Here is a 17,070-nt window from a genome sequence, read left to right on the forward strand (position 1 = left end):
TATCATGGGTAATGATTTAAAGGGACACTCCAAACATGTAGCTTGGTGGAGCTAAGGGCATGACAGAAGTAATTCGTAAAATGGAGTCCAGACATTCAAAGGCTGCACCTCCTCCTAGTGCTGCCTCCCTGGAGGTGATGCCAGGGGCTATAAAGACCTCACAGTGAGTGTTGCATATTTAAGCACAGCTGTACTTTTTCAGTATGTACTCAGTGAGCGCTTTTATTAAACTGTTCTTAGGATGTCTGCCTCCAGAGGCAGAGTGCCTCAAGGCAGAGTCACCTGATTATGGCAAGCAAGTTAGTCAGTACACCATTGCATTTTCAAAACACAAACATCCCCTTTCACATATTAAAAAAAGATACAAACATCCCCCTTTCAAGATAGAACACCCCCTTTTTTTGTTCAGTGAAGAGAAGACACATTTGCATGCACAATCCTGTGTGACTGAGTTGCCCAAGTTACACACTGTATACCCCTGCTCTCCTGCATTAACAACTGTCTGTTCTACTAGGCAGTCTCTGCACATGCATTGCACACATAGTCTTTAAACTATACAGGTCTCTTAATGGAATTCATGCACTTTGACATTGGCTGTGCATCTGGGTGATGTTCTTTGTTAGGTGAGTGTTGTTCCCATGGTACTTGTTGCCTTGGTGACTGTTGGTGTTCCACTGGTGTCATTGGGGACTCATGGTCCTCTGGGATTGATGTTATTTCTGTAGTCAGTACAGCTGGTGAGATCCCATCATCCCGAACATCCGATTGTTGTGAAGGAACAGGTTCACCAGATGTTCAGGTGTACCTACGGTTGCACCGGTATATTTGGTTGTTCACTTCCACTGCATACGATTGAGGTGACAATTTCTCAATGCATGTCCCAAGTTTCCATGTGGGCTGACTCCTGTTGAGACATTGAAGGTTTGCACCCTGACCGGTTCTCCAATGCTTTGCTCTGGCAATGGTTTGGCAGTCTGATCAAAATGACATTTGGCTGTCGTTTCACCTTAATCTTTTCACTCACGCCTGTTACTACTTCTGGTTTCAGTAGCCATTTTGCTATTGGAAGAGTAGTTTGCGTGTGGTGTGACATTAGTCTCTGGACAGGATTACTTTCCTGTAGAACTGCTTCATTTACCTTCGGCTCATGCATTTCATTACACTGACGTGGTCGGCAACCACCTTGTGGTTCACTTGAATATTGCCTCCCTCTCTCTGGGGTCTTCTGTCTCCCTCACTCTGGAGTCTTTTCTTGCTCTTTCTCTCTTGGCACATTCAGGGTTACAGCCCAAGCATTAGGCTTGCTCCAGCTGAGGTGAGTGCCTGTTGCATCCCATCTATGATCTGGAACTCCAGATCTTCCTTCTTGGCATTGCATTGGGCTGTCAGACTAATTTGTCCCCTCGGTAGGAGTCTTGTGTCATCATATAGCCTCAATCTTACTTTCCAGGGCTTCACTTTCAGATCACCATGTTGAGCCACTTCGCACAGTTCTGTGAAGGTCATTATGTTTGATGAAGCACCAGTGTCTATATGACATTTCTTATTCAGTGATACTCTCCTTCTGGGGTCAGCATTGTAACAGTCACAAGCCATTTGTCACCTATGGACTTGACTAAACCAACCTGTTGTATGTGTATGGTTCTTCATCAGGTTCATCTGCTAATATCTCTGCAGTGGCCATCTGAATAGGCTTGTTTTGCTTTTTTCTGGCCAAGCACTTGTGTGCGAGATGATGTTGCTTCTTGCAGTTAAAACACTGCTTTCCCCATGCTGGGCAATCCTTCTTTTCCAATGCATGCTGTCCTCTGCAGTATTTTCATCCTGCCCATTGTCTGTGATTGCTCAGCTCTTTCAGCTTGGACTGTCTCTCAGCATAATGTATCTCCTGGTCTGCTCTGCCATACATATGCTCTAGCTGATGTTTCACAACATTTCGTCACACGTCTGTCGCTTTCTTTTGCATCAGTTTCTCATCTTTCACTAGACTGGTTCTCACTGAGAGGTCTCTCATGCCTAAGGCCAACCTACCTTTAATCAGACAATCTTTCAGCTGTCCGAATTCACACGATTCTGCTAGCTGCATCGCTGCCATGATGTATCATTCAATGGTCTCGTTTTCACCCTGAACTCAAGTGTTGAATACATAACGTTCATATGTAACATTCACTCAAGTTCAAAATGTGCATTCAAGGCTTTCAAAATTGATGTCATCTCTTTTCTTTTCTCATCTGTTAGACTTAGAGTGTTATACACTTTGTAGCAGTCCTTCCCCAGCAGTGTTAACAGTGTGGCTACTCTTACTGGTTCAGGCTTGTTCACTAAGTCTGTTGCAATCTCATAGCTTTGCCATTGTGAGTGGGAAAATTGCCAGTTTTGCCATGCAGCATTTTCCAATGGATTGGAGGTAGGATTGGAAAATTTACTGCAGCCATTTTTACTCATTCAGTAATTTACTTGCAGCCTTTGTCTGCGTTTCCTTTGTCCTTTCAGCAGCTTTTTTGTAGATTTGAACCTTTCTGCGTTCCGGGGTTCTCAGTATCTTCGCTGCTCCTTTTTCAGGGTTCATGGATCTATTTTTTCTTCACTTCTGTACACGATGTTCAATGTTTAAGGAGAACTGTACTTCAGTGTTTACTCAGTGAGAGCTTTTACTGAACTGATCTTAAGATGTCTGCCTCGAGGCAGAGTCACATGACTATGGCAAGTCAGTTAGTCAGTACAGCATTGCATTTTCAAAACTTAAACCATGAGATACTCTTCCCCTTCTGACAAGAGGTGCAAGCCTATAGGTGAAACAAAGGAGCCATGGCTGGAGTTTACCCACAAGGTGAGCAGCCGGAATGTGGTGCCACACTCATGGATTTAATGTTGAACTTGGGATCAGACAAACATTCACTATGTTTGTGCCCTCATTATGGATCACGGTCCAGCAAAATGTGTTACCCTTACTTGTATAAAGTCATGAGCAATGTGTCCATCATGCATTGTCACCAGGTCATCCTGAAGCACTGAGCCCAGTGTCTGCTGTGGCTTAGTTAATAGCATGCTTACCTCTGAGCCACAAGGTTCCAGGTTCAAGTCCCACTTGAGGGTTTAAGCACAAATATCAAGGCTGATACTCCAGGGCAGTGATGAGGGAGTGCTGCACTGTTAGAGAGGCTATCATTTCAGAAGAGATGTTAAACTGAGGCCCCATTTACCTGCTGAGGTGGATGCTGTAAATTGGACAAGAGTAGGCTTAAGCCTGCTCCACTATTTAATTAGATCATGGCTGATCTTCTGCCTCAATGCCATTTTCTGGCATCAACCCCATATCCCTTGATGCCTTTACTATCTAGAAATCTATCGATCTCTGTCTTGAATATATTCAATGACTGAATCACCACAGCCCTTGGGGGTAGAGGGTTCCAAAGATTAACGACCCTCTGAGTGAAGAAATTCCTTCTCATCTCAGTCCTAAATAGCCTATTCTGAGACTGTGTCCCCTAGTTCTAGATCCCCCAACCAGGGGAAACATCCTCTGTATCTATGCTGTCTAGCTCTGTAAGAATGTTGAACACTTCGATCAGATCACCTCTCTTTCTTCCAAACTCTAGACAATAGAGGCCCAATCTCTTCAATCTCTCCTCATAGGACAAACCCACCATCCCAGGAATCAGACTGAACATTCGTTGCACACCCTCCATGACAAGTATACCCTTCCTTAGGCATGGAGACTAAAACTGTACACAATACTCCAGGTGTGGTCTCACCAAGGCTCTACACAATGGAAGCAAGACACCTTTACTCCCGTACTCAAATGCTCTTGCAACAAAGGCCAACATACCATCTGCTTTCCTAATTGCTTGATGCATCTGCATGTTAACTTTCAGTGACTCATGAACAAGGACACCCAAGTCCCTTTGGGCATCAACAATTCCAATTCTCTCACCATTTAAAAAAATACTCTGCATTTCTGTTTTTCCTACCAAAGTGGATATAAAAAGATCCCATGTCGCTATTTTGAAGGAGAGCAGGGGAGTTATCCCTGGTGCCCTGGCCAATATGTATCCCTCAATCAATAACACAAAAACAAATTACTTGGTCATTATCACATTGCTGTTTGTGGGAGTTTGCTGTGTGCAAATTGGTTGCCGTGTTTCTTATAACAGTGACTATACTGCAGAAAGCGACTCCATATTGCTACAAAGCACTCTGAGACATCCAGCGGCCATGAAAAGGAATTTATAAATGCAAATCTTGCTTTCTCTTGTTGGTGTCAATGGAAGAAGCCATTGAGGCAATAAAGACAAAGTAAACTGAATTCATATTTCAAGAAGAGGAGGTTTCACTTATCAGGATAAAATGTAATAGGCAGCTGCACTTAGAATTACAGTTTGTCCCATATATACCAGCCAAAAATAAATTCCTGACAGCACTGCTTAGATGGAAGTATTTGCATTATCATTTTGGTCTTCTGTGTAGATTATTGAAGTCTGATTAATTCCAGAATATGTACACATTCCAAGACCCAATACCAGCTGGGATGATTTAACATGATTTACAACGGCTTGTGTTGAGTTAGATGTTAATTAAAATATACATCAATATAAAGACATTGCTGAAGGAATAATCCAGGATAATGGTCTCTTTCTTAGATTTATCTTAAAGATTTTTCACATTAGCTGCTGCTTTTCTAATGAAACCTGTGCAAAGATATCATTTCAAACATTTTATATCCTCCAAGTGCCTGCTCATTCAATGCTTCTAACTTGCACACTTCACACATCAGATGCCTGGACTGAGCATGTGAAATTTGGTATTCCCCATGTGTCTCATCACTCATGGTACAGTACCCTGGAGAATTTGCAAGTGAAACCCTCAAGCAAAAACACTGGTCAACATTCAGGCTTATGCCGATAAGTAGCAAGTAACATTCATGCCACACACTTGCCAGGTAATGACCATATCCAACAAGAAAAAATCTAAAGAAAGAATCTCCCCTTGACGTTCAATGGAATTACCACTGCTGAATCTCCCACCATCAAAATCCTGGGGGTTACCATTGACCAGAAACTGAACTGGACTAGCCATATAAATACTGTGGCTACAGGGCAGGTCAGAGGCTGGGAGTCCTGTGGTGAGTAACTCACCTCCTGACTCCCCAAAGCCTGTCCACCATCTCAAGGCAAAAGTCAGGAATGTGATGGAATACTCCCCACTTGCCTGGATGAGTGCAGCTCCAACAACACTCAAGAAGCTCAACACCATCCAGGACAAAGCAGCCCACTTGATTGGTACCCCTTCCAACACCTTCAGCTTCCACTCCTTCCACCACCGATGCACAGTGGCAGCAAGTGTGGACCAGCTACAAGATGCACTGTGGCAACTCACCAAGGCTTCTCTGTCAGCATTTTCCAAATCCATGACCTCCACCACCTAGAAGGACTGTATCTCATTCATGCTGCTCTGCTCACAGCTTGGCAGAGTGCAGCTGAACTTACTGACTGACTGCCAGAACAGAAGACCCCCATCTCAATAAAAAATCTTGGGATTTTCTGCTCAAACCACTATAAAGTGTAAGTGTAATCTACTGATGGTTTGCTGCAAAACAGACATTTATGTATCCAATCCTGTGGTCCCCTTTCTTCCTTGCTTGGCAATTTTTCAGGAGTGAATTTAAATAAAGACCAAAACATAATAAAAATGCTGCTTGTAAAGCCACATGAAACATGTGGCTGTATTAACAGCTCTGTTTCCAGCTGCCCTGTGGCCCAGCAGATAAGTTACTAGGACCCTGCCAATCCCCTATCTTTCCTGTAGATAACAACTGAAGCAGTGATCATTTTATCCAGTTTCCGAGCCTTGTATATACCTAGCGACATTTTGGGAATCACTGGGGAAGTGAGGGATGGAGACATGGCACGGCAATATTGAAGAGCGGGTTTGCGGTGGGATTTTCTTTTAAATGCTAGCTAGTTTTAAATATTCAGAGTGATCTGATGGATTCAAGGAGACCACTGACTTTGTTTTAAAAGACTAGCTGTGGAAATGCTAGTTCTGTCATTCCTCCTGGACTGGACACTTGCTGGAAATGGGTGCGCTGTCCCAATTGCACCCACACCTTGTGACACATGCACCCTTCCTTACTGTAACTTAAAGATTATTTAATGGAGACACTTCACAGCAAAAAAATATTCAAATATCTGTAGGATACTGTAAATGGTATTTATGGGAATCAGATACTTGGGGGGAGATGTAGTATTAAGGGTTAATTTTAAATGTGTAAAAATATACATCATCAGTGACATAGGATCACATGGCAACAGAGCATGGAGAGAGATAGTTCTATGCAGAGCCTTGTACTGAGTCTGTATTGTACATAATTAATGTTATGTTAAATAAAAGATGGAGTTTACCAACAGCCTTGCCTCCAGCAGTACCTGTAAATGCATACCATGAACAACCCCTTCTAAGGCCCACAATGACAATAACAGATAGTGATGGGAAAAACACAAGGGAAAAAGCCACAACAAAACAAGTAAAGAGCCCAGTGACTGCAAGAAGCAGCAAGAGAAATGACTGCAGGACAACAAAACTCCAGAAAAGGCTACAGACAAAGGGAAACCATGTAGAAAATCCTACCTTTATCAGGGTGCTTCAACCACGTGCAAGGCCCAGATCAAGCCGAGAAGTGGCAGAAGACTAGCATGGAACAGGTCAGTCCCTTACTCTATGCCATAGGCAGTAGTGTAGATGATGTAATGGTCATACAGGGCATAAACAAAGACGCAGCAACTTATGAAGAAGTTATAAAAACTTTTTATGCTTCAAAGAAACACCACTATTGAGCAAGCAAAATTCAATAAGCACAGCCGAGGACCGGGAGAGAGCATAGATTCCTTCATTAATGATTTATGAAGATTGGCTGAGAATTGCTGATATGGGCCTGAAATTTCCCATCGGCGATTTGGGGGCCGGGCCTGCTCGCTGATGGGAAAATGACACGGGATGACGTCGGGAGGAACCCCCGACATCATCCTGGTCCATTTAAATATTGAAGAAGGCGGGCGGACAGCGAAATCAGCTGTCCGCCCGCTGACCTGTCAATGGCCAATTAAGGCCAATGACAGGATAATTAAGGTAGTTAAAGGGCCTGCCCATCCCACCTTAAGGCTGGTGGGCAGGCCAAGAGTCCCAGTGGGCAATAGAAAAAACATAAAACCTCATCCACTGGCGGGATGAGGTTTCATGTCCGCTTTAAAAATGTTTAATAAATTTTATGTCATATTTATTAACATGTCCCATCTCGTGTGACATTGTCACATGAGGGGTACATGTTAGCAATTTTTTAATTTTTCTATTTTTTAAGTTTGTAAAGCTTTCAGTGCTCTCCCTGAGACAGCACTTAGACTCAGGGAGCAGTGCGCAGAGCGCACTTTGACAGTTGGGGAATCCCTCCCCGCCCTCCCTGCGCAGGAAGTGCATAGCGCTTCCTGTCGGGCAGGCCGCTGGGTGGGCCTTAATTGGCGCCCCCCCCACTTAAAATGGCGGCGGGGCCTGCTTCGGCGGCGGAGTTCGGCTGCCTGCCCACTGCCGAGCCGATGGGGCCCGCCCGCCCACCTAGGGCAAAATTCTGCCGATGGAACCCTGAAAAATGAATTAATTCATGATCTCATAGTTGGAGTCTTAGCATGGACTTCATCTGATTTTTTTACAGTCAAAGGAAGATTTGACCCTATCAAAGGTTCTGCAGATAGTAAGGCCGGCAGAAGGAAGAAAGCAAAATAACATTTTTATTCCATGCAAGAAAGAAATCTTGTGGAGAGAAATGGCTGATATTTTGTGGCATATAGAAATAATGCCGCACCTAAGCCAAAACAAGGAAAAAGCGAAGATGGTAGCCGCCATTATTCAATGTTCTCATTGTGGTGGGAAAAGGTTGCATGGGTGTGAAGAATGCCCCGCCATAAATGCAGAGTGCCATTACTGCAAGAAGATAGGCCATTTCAAATTGGAATGTCACAGAAAAAAACTATTACCATCAAAATTAAAGGTGAAACAACTAAAACCAGGTACGATCCAAAAAGTTGAAGAACAAAATAATGCAGTGCCATTCTCGGAGTAAATCACCGGATCAAATGGGGACTACAGGAACACAGACAGTATGGTCAACAGACACAAAAAAACTTCAAATTAGACACTGGGGCAGGAGTTTCAATTCTTTCAGACACACAACAGTGGCTGAAGCCAGAATTCCTCCAACCAATGACCATAAGACTCCATGGTCGAGGAGGCAGTCAGCTGAAGGTCAAGGGACAGTTAACTGCTAAACTCCAGTACAAAGTGGGAGGAACTTTGTATGTGATCCATAACCAAGAGTGTTCACTGTTAAGTTGGAAAGCTTGCACAGAGCTACAACTCGACAAAGGTGAGGAATTAAAAAGCCCAGAAAAGTCAACAGAAATCAGGACAGAATTCCCAAAACTATTCGCAGGTCAGAAGACTGAAACCAATACCCTGAAGTGGGGGCACCAAAGTCTAATAGCACCGTATAAAAATGTGGAGAAGGCTGGGCAGGAGATTTCCCATGAACAGCAGGTGAAGAAACCGGGAAAACATGAGCAAGGAAAACAACTCACCCAGGGCCAAGAAAAATTAGTATCAGAAACGCCCAAACATCAAAGGTTACATGAGGAATTAGCCTCTGCTAAGGAAAAACTGATAAACGGAGGGAACCAACTTTCACGCACGAGAGGTGAGTTTGTTAATGAAAAATGAGAACTAATGAGAACACCAGAGTGTGAGTCACAGGAAGTAAAACACTTGAATAACGACATGAAACGTCTAAATGATAAACTTGTAGAAGCAAATTCAACAAAGACATATCTTCAATTAAAACTTGATGAACTTCAAAGACAGAAGTCTCCATTAGATATCGTGAAAAATGCTTTGAACAGGAAAAGGATGAATCGGAACAGTTGGTGAATGTTGAATTAAAAACCAAGTCTGATGAACTGTTGCAACTTCATCATAAAATGGGCAATGAAATTCTTGAACTCTGATACAATCTGGAGAATAAAAAGGGTGAGTATTGTGAAAATCAGACCAAAAACTATTACCATCGTCAAAAGCAAAAAGAACTTCTGATGGTATCCTTATTCCCAACCAGGCCAAGGAAATGTCTGGGAATGGGATGAAGGCAGAGGCTTCAGGGGGAAATGTAGGATAAAGAGTTAAATATGTAAATATACAGTCTACATCATCAGTGATGTAAGATCACATGACAATAGAGCCTGGCAAGAGATAGTTCTATGTAGAGCCTTGTGCTGAGTCCTTATTGGTTATAGTTAGTGTTTTGTCAAATCAAAGATAGGGTTTACCAACAGCCTTGCCTCCAGCAGTCCGTAAATGCAGACCATGAACAACCCCTTCTAACACCCACAATGATAATAAAAGAATATCAGCCTTTAAAAAGAATCAGCATGGCTATCTAGATCCTTCTATCTAACCTAGTGCCCATATACAATTTAAAAATATTGTGGAAACTGCCTTAAAGCCTCCAATAGCAACATTTTCAAAGTCAATTTCAATGTCAAAGGTCAGTACTCAGTCGGTACAATTGTCTTCCTCCCCAGGTTGCCATAAATGTTGCCTTAATGACAACTTCACTAATAAATGTGGCATCATCAGGTGACCCCATCCCCTGTCAGATCTGCCTCTCCTCATCTCCATCTGCACCTTGCAAAATAGCACAGTGTTCCCCACAAGAACCTATTAGATTGCATTCTTCTTCCAACTCCTCTTTGCTCACCAACAGGCCCAGTATTGCCATGCCTCTCTCACTCCCTCTAGCTTATTCTCTCTGCCCTCAGCCTCCTCTATGCCTCCTGCCATGACCTGCAGCCACCATCCATGTTCTTGCCTCTGCCACTGACCATTATCCCTGGGGCTTACCCCAGCCTCTGATCTTCCCTTCTGGCTTCCCTTCTCTCTGGTCCCTCCCATGGCCTACATCTGCCATCCATGTCCCAGTTTGTGGTGTTCCTGCTGGTCTAGCCTGCCCGCTCTCAGAAGGCTCTGTTCTCCTCTTTTGGATGCTCTTTCCGTCAACCTGGGGCCTGCAGCTGTCTGCACCAAGTGATCCTGAGGTCACCTTTGCTGCCTGCTTCTCCCCACAGCTGCTGTTGGTGCCCTGCGGACTCAGCTCTCCCCCTGGCCCCTAGGTCGATGTCCATGCAGAGAGACATAGGAAGGAAAATAATGCAGGTGGCCAGCTGCCATCTTCTCAAGTCAACCACCAACAATTCCTCCCCATGACCACTGATGTTAGCCGAATTTCCATTGCCGGATGTAAATAGGGCTGATTTTCCTGTGTTGGCACTGTCAGCAGTGAGGAAGCCAGGAATGGAGGAGAGGATATCCATCTGGTCACCTCTTCCATTCCTATCCTCTCCAACTACCAGCTTTTAATTCAGAGACATGTAATAATCTCCAGTCTGCCACACTTGGGGGTCCCTCTGTGCCCATTACCAGTTGCCCCATGCGTTGGTGCAGGTTCTGCGCTGAGTGCTCCACCACCACATTTTCCTCCCCAGAATTGGATGTTCCCCACCCACCCACCCACCCCCACAAAGAACAAAAATACTGCTGGAAGCCCACCCAGATGAATGGGGGAGGTGGGGGCGGGGGGGGGGGTGGGGTGGTAGGCTGGTGGCAGGCGCGGCAAACAGGCAAGGAAAATGTGACAAACTGAAATCCAGGTCTCTGCTTCAGCCCTGGTGTACTTGATACTCATTCTTGTAAACATGCCCAACCCCCGTGAGTTGTGTGTCTTATTACGGTTTTGCTCAATCCTCATCTCGCCGACTCTTCAAATCCCCCGCTAGTTAAAAAGGAAAGACGGTCAGTCCCAACATAATTCTTACCACAGGGCATATTTACGATAATATGTATGATAATGTACGTGAAGAGGTCCATTCTGACCTCTTATTGACATTAGGATCTGCCTAAGAACAATTAAGCTCTAAATGACCCAGCAAGGTAGAGGGGCGACAAATGGATCTTGTGGCCTAAAAGGAATACAGTAAGTTACATGTAGCTACACTTTAACAGCCCAATAAAGTGGGTCACCACTACCTTCCAAAGGGCAATTATGGATGAGCAATAAATGCTGGCTTGCCAGTGCAAGCCAACGTCCCATGAACAAATGAAATATATATCGGGGCCTCTCCTGCTTTAATGGTGGAAATTTCATTGAAAGCGCAAGTGTAAATGGGGCTTCTGCTGAAGTTACAGCAGCAGAGCAGGACAATTCCTGAGGAAATTCCTGGCAATTGTATTACATGGCGTAATGGTCTATAAAATGGCACTTATAAAATGGCATACCCTCTAACCAACCGCGATCAGTGCCATGGAAACACCCATGGTTCCTCGATTGGCAGGATGAATTTGTCTGCCTGAGGGAGTGCACTATCTGAAATGAGTTTCAAATTCTCATCCCTGCTTCATGTTTGATAGCCAATGCTGCACCGTTGTATGAAGTAGTTAGAAAGATAATTGCAAAACAGCTCCTTAGAAATATCCGGTTAACTTTAAAAGAAATCCATTCTTTTCCCACAGGTTTCCTGGCCTGTCACCAGATGCAGCATCGGGGTGAAGCTAAACTATTTCACGCTGACACTGCAGCTATTGTGAAAACTCATCTTACAACTCCTAGTTCTGAGTAAGAAAATTGGGAACAAGTGCAACTTCAATCTTACCGAACCAAGAAAAATTATTTATTAAATTGTTGACCAGATGTTTCCAAGGAGCTGTCATGAAACACAGCTTGAAAACAATTTAATGCTGCAGTGCAGTATCAGGCATCATAGAGCATAAGAACCTTACGAGACTGTTGGAGGCCATTCGGCACATCATACCTGTGCCAGCTCTTTCAAAGATCTATCCAATCAGTCCCACTCTTCTGCCCTTTCCCCATTGCCCTGCAAATGTTTGCTTTTCAAGAAAATACCTAATGCTCTTTTGAAAGTTACCCTTGAATATGTTTCCACCGTATGCCAGTGTATTCTAGGTCATAACATCTCACTGCATTAAAAAAAAACTCCTTAACTCCCTGCTGGTTTTTTTCCCAATTACCTTACAATTCTGTCCTCTGGTTACTGAATCACCTGCCGATGATAGATATCATATTACAAGGCGTTTTAACATGCATAACATGCAGGGAAATAGCAATACTTCCTGTCACTTGGTTACACTTACATAGTGCATTGATGGGTATATAGTGCTTTGACTGGTGTGATGCCGGGTATGTAGGCCATACATCCCAACAACTGATGTCCCTTTGGCTGTTTACAACAGGCAAAGTATTAACCATACTCAACCAGCCCGTGCATGCAAAACTCAAAACATAGTGTCCAACATTAGACGTGATTCTGTAATTGGACAGCACTTACTAAACAATCCTGATTGTGCTAAGAATTACACTAACAACCAATTTCAGATTATCAGTTGGGCTCGTAGTGTGGCTCACTTAAGTGTGCCAGAAACTACTTACACTCAAACACAGGGCCCTGTCCTTTGCAAACAAAAAGAACATGTCCATGCTTTGTGCCTTTCTCAACTAAACAAAAGCTTGGGAGACAACCATTCCCTAGTTCATTTCCCATGGCAATGCCTTGGCCAGAGTCAGCTTGCCTAGTTTGAATTGAAACAAAAGTGTGGCAGCTAACTGCCCCCTAGGGCAATCTCCATGGCAACATCTCTACCAATCAGAGTCCACATGCCAACCAATCAGCACTCTCCCCCCATGCAGTAGAAATTGTTGTTCCCTTTGAGATTTGGTATTCTTGCATCTGTCCTGCTGAGTGCAAGATGAAAAGCTTTGACTGTATGTCTTTTTTTCAGAAATGCTTTGACTAAGTTAGATCTTTTTAGGAAATGCCATTCCTGATTTCACAAGGTACTGTAGAACAAACAGATTCCAAAATAACATGATATGCCTGCATGTTATTCAGCCCTGTGATTCTAAAATCAAGAGGTTGTAAAGAGGCAGAAATTAAAGAAACTTTTCTTTATATATTTCCATATGTGTTACTTTTCACTGCTCTTAGGAGGTAACTAATAATCCACAGGCTTTATACACTTACTGAGATTAAGTATAAAGCAGTGGTGTCCAATAGAAATCATTGACAAGACATAGGTGTGGCTATAGGTTTTAGTCAGATGCACTAATTTTACTAGAAAATATCTTACATACACTCAGAATACAGGAAAATGTAAATAATTCCCTTAACAAAAATCTACCACAATTTACTAATCAAAAAAGTAAAGCCCTCACAATAAATAAAAAATCACTTGCACACGAATTTTTGCCTGGTCATTTTACCAACAAATGTACAAAATGGTTAAAATCCACAGGAAAAGATTGTGCAAATGAGTATTGAGATCACATGCCCAACAACAGAGTCTGTTACTCATTTTTTATTTAGTAACCAGAAATTGAATTTGTCACATCTGGAATCCCAATCAGCCACATGTGTCTAGTGGGTGATGTATTGGACAAAACTGGTATGAGGTATGCTGTGACAACAGAAACCATTTATTGAGAAACAGGCTTCAGTGTACAGTGAAAACACATGAGAAGAAAGTACAGGGACAATGAAAGTTTGGTAGATTTTACTGAAAAGCAATGCTATTTTGATAGCTACAGCTGATGTGGAGACCCCTCCATCCACACCCCCACCATTTGCCCATTGCAAATTGCCTGTTTTGTGGAGCTTGGGCTCATCCCCATGGAAGGTCCATGCATGCTGCCTCATCGAATCTTCCAACTTTAAAATGCCCAAAACAGTGCAAGAGTTAATAATGATACGCAGTGTTCCCAACATCCCTGGAGCAACCAGCTTTCACTTTTTCCTTGCAGTATCCATAGAAAATTATTTTTTTTTCTCCAAAAATAAGAGATTACTGCCATCAATCTGGAACACTGTTAATGAGAAGCCTGCTCTCTTAACCGTTCAGTTTATAGTGGAGAGTGGACATATCCAGGCTGACGAAATGCCAATATATATGCACAGGATTTAGAATTTTCTGGCTTGCTTCAATTTTCTAACACTGACTTACATAACTTAACACTCCACACCACCTTGGCTAGCTCCATTCTTTGCTACAGTTTAATGCTCCAGTGACTTACTCAATAATGAAATAGGCTTGATGCATAAGTCTATGTTAATCATACCAATGGTTCTAGCCAACCTAGTGGCAGTATTGGCAGGTACATTTCTTGTCCTCTGTACACAGGGAAATTCAGAATGCCTCATTCAGAGATCTCATTACTTGTTTTCTCATTTCAGTTCATTTGAATTTTGAACCTTTGTCCACATCAGGTGCCAAGAAAACATTTGTATTTAAAGAGGCATCCTAACCAATTAGCAAACCTTTCCATGTGCATATGAACAGAGGGGAAATGATGCCGTTGTCTTGTGGACAATGTAATCTATAATACTGTCTATGCAAACACTTGGAATTGCATGGCTGTAAGCATGGTCACTGTCAAGACCAGCATTTGTTACCCATCCCATCCCTAATTGCCCTTGAGTTGAGTGGCTTGCCACACCATTGCAGAGAGTAGTGTAAGAGTCAACCACAGGTCTGGAGTCACATGTAGGCCAGACCAGCAAATTTCCTTCCCCAACAGACATTAGTGAACCAGATAGGTATTGTCACCATGACTGATACTAGCTTTTCCTTCTAGAAGAATATAGCTGCTCTGGTGGGATATGAACCCTTGCCCCAACATTAGCCTGGGCTTCTACATTACTAGCCTATTGATATTACCACTACACCACTGTCCCTCCCCCAATCTTATCCTGTTAGTAACACATAGATCCCAACATGGACCGTGTGATCAAGTGCCTGTTCCCACAACACTGCAAATGCTCAGTACTCAGTTATAAAGGTTCATTCATATTGCTCCCTGGTCAAGGGGAGGGACAGTTTAAGTGTACACAAGTATAATTTACACTGAACTTTGCTCACTGTGTGTTTTTTTTAAACAGTTATAAGCTTACGTTTTTTAAACTTCAATTTTAAAAGTTTGGAAAGTGAACTCTAATATAATGGCACTCACACCGTAAAGGCACAAGGCACACACCTAATCTCTGTGCAAACCCCACCCCCTCACTCCGTATCCCCGTCCTTCTGCAGCCAAAAATCACTTTTAAAACACTGCAGCATACAGCCGAAGGGGTGTTCCGCTGCCCCCTGACCTCAAAGTAGGACAGGAGGAGGCCATTCAGCCCCTTTGAGCCTCTGTGTTGCTATACAATGATAACTTCGTTTACCCACCTTGATATGATATTCCGTAATACCCTTAATTTAAAAAAAAATATTAAATGCAAAGGGTTAAGGCTAAGAAAGGTGCCTGGGCAGCAGGTTTAAATTGGGGGTTGAATACAGTTTGTAAGAACTCGAAAGGGGCAGATTCCTGGAAGAGGGGTCTCTTCCCCCCCCCCACCCCCCCCCCCCCCATCTCAAGGTTGCTTTAGCCTCCTGAGTTATTTAGACTGCTGCTTGTTGTCTGTCGCTGTGCATCCACAAACCACTCTGTATGGGTGTAAAGTTTGCACTATGACCCCCCCATCCCCACCGTCTTTATCCAGCAGCTCCAAGCTCACTCACCTTCCGTCTGCCCTGAAGGAAGGGGCTGTGACAGCAATCCCCTACCCTCCTCTCCACACTCTGGCTCCGGGCTGTCGGACTGTCCCGTTTCAAACTCCTGACATAAGTCACTCGCCTCCTGCTGGCAGCGGAGCTCGGCTCCCCGGCCGCCTGCTCCTCCGGATCCCGGCTCCTGAACCCCGAGCCGGGGGACCAGGAGCCCCGAAAGCCGGGCAGCACCGCCACCAGCAGCAGGAGGACCAGGGAGGAGAGGCAGAAGGGCAGCAGCCAGCGGCAGCGAGGGGTAGCAGTGCCCGGGGGCAGCAGCCTCCTCCGGGACATGGCTGGCACCAACTCTCCTTTCTACTCTCCAGTGAGAAGCTGAATGTGATCAGTTATTGTCAAGGGCTGCTTTCTGGAGCCGGGACTCTCTCACTTGCACTAGAGAGTGGGCACAGGCTGCCAGATCAATGAGTGAGAGCCTGGGACACATACTTCTGTTCCCCACCCCCCCATCTCCAGTCCCAGGCACATCCCCAAACCAGCTTCCAGCCCGCCCCCTAGGCTGAGCTGTCAACCCCTTCCCGATATTGGACACACCCTTCATTCTCCCCACCACCAACCACTCTCAGTGACTTAACCCCTTCCTGTCATCTGGGGAGAGCTCCCAGCTCTCTTTCTGCAGTCAGTGAGTGTTATGTTCCCCTATGGGGTCGCTTTGCTCGTGAACCCTTTGCACACTCATCTGTCAAGGTGAGTCCATTACAAGATACCGCAGGCACGGAGACCAATACCACAACGTGGGGTTAGAACTTGGAGAAAATTTTCCATAGTCCGTTGAAAAATGGCACTAGCCAATGAGACTCCGAAGGGTAACCTGGCATACTGGTATAACCCTGTCTGTGTTGATAGTCACAAAATCCTGAGAGGCTTTTTCTAGCTCAACTTGCTGGTAAGTGTGACTCATGTTGAGTTTTGTATATGCGGTTCCCCCCCCCAGCCAGCTTGGAGTACAATTCATCAACTTCAGTATAGGATGCCTGTCAAGCCTGGCCACTTTGTTAACGGTCAACTTGTAATCCCTGCATATTCGCACACTCTGGTCAGGCTTTAGAACTGGAACTATGGGTGATGCCCATTCGGAAAATTGTACAGGTTGTAAGACTGCCAACCTTTCCAGCCTGTCCAATTCAATATCCACTTTTCCTCATAATGCATATGGGATTGGCCTCGCCTTCAAATATCTGGGGGTTGCCCCAGGATCCACGTAGATTTTAGCTTGCAGCCCCTAAATCTTCCCCAGTTCTTCCCTGAACACAGAGGCATATTTCTGTAATAATTCTTACAGATCTTTCATTCGGAGTTGAAAAATCTAAGCCCACGCCAACTTTATTTCCTTAAGCCAGTTCTGACCAAGCAGAGTTGGAC

General features: G+C 44.2%; 1 protein-coding gene across 3 annotated transcripts in view; it reads right to left on the reverse strand.

Moving 5' to 3' along the window:
• mettl24 (methyltransferase like 24) overlaps window positions 1-16,082 on the reverse strand; it is a 132,675-nt gene extending 116,593 nt beyond the window's left edge. For all 3 annotated transcript variants that reach the window (XM_078542588.1, XM_078542589.1, XM_078542591.1), the window contains exon 1: window positions 15,664-16,082. In XM_078542588.1, the coding sequence (XP_078398714.1) occupies window positions 15,664-15,984 (321 nt within the window). In that variant the 5' untranslated portion in view covers window positions 15,985-16,082. The remainder of the gene's footprint in view (window positions 1-15,663) is intronic.
• Between the last annotated feature and the right edge of the window lie 988 nt (window positions 16,083-17,070).

Source organism: Cetorhinus maximus, chromosome 5, assembly GCF_964194155.1.
Source record: "Cetorhinus maximus chromosome 5, sCetMax3.hap1.1, whole genome shotgun sequence".
Classification (NCBI taxonomy): domain Eukaryota; kingdom Metazoa; phylum Chordata; class Chondrichthyes; order Lamniformes; family Cetorhinidae; genus Cetorhinus; species Cetorhinus maximus.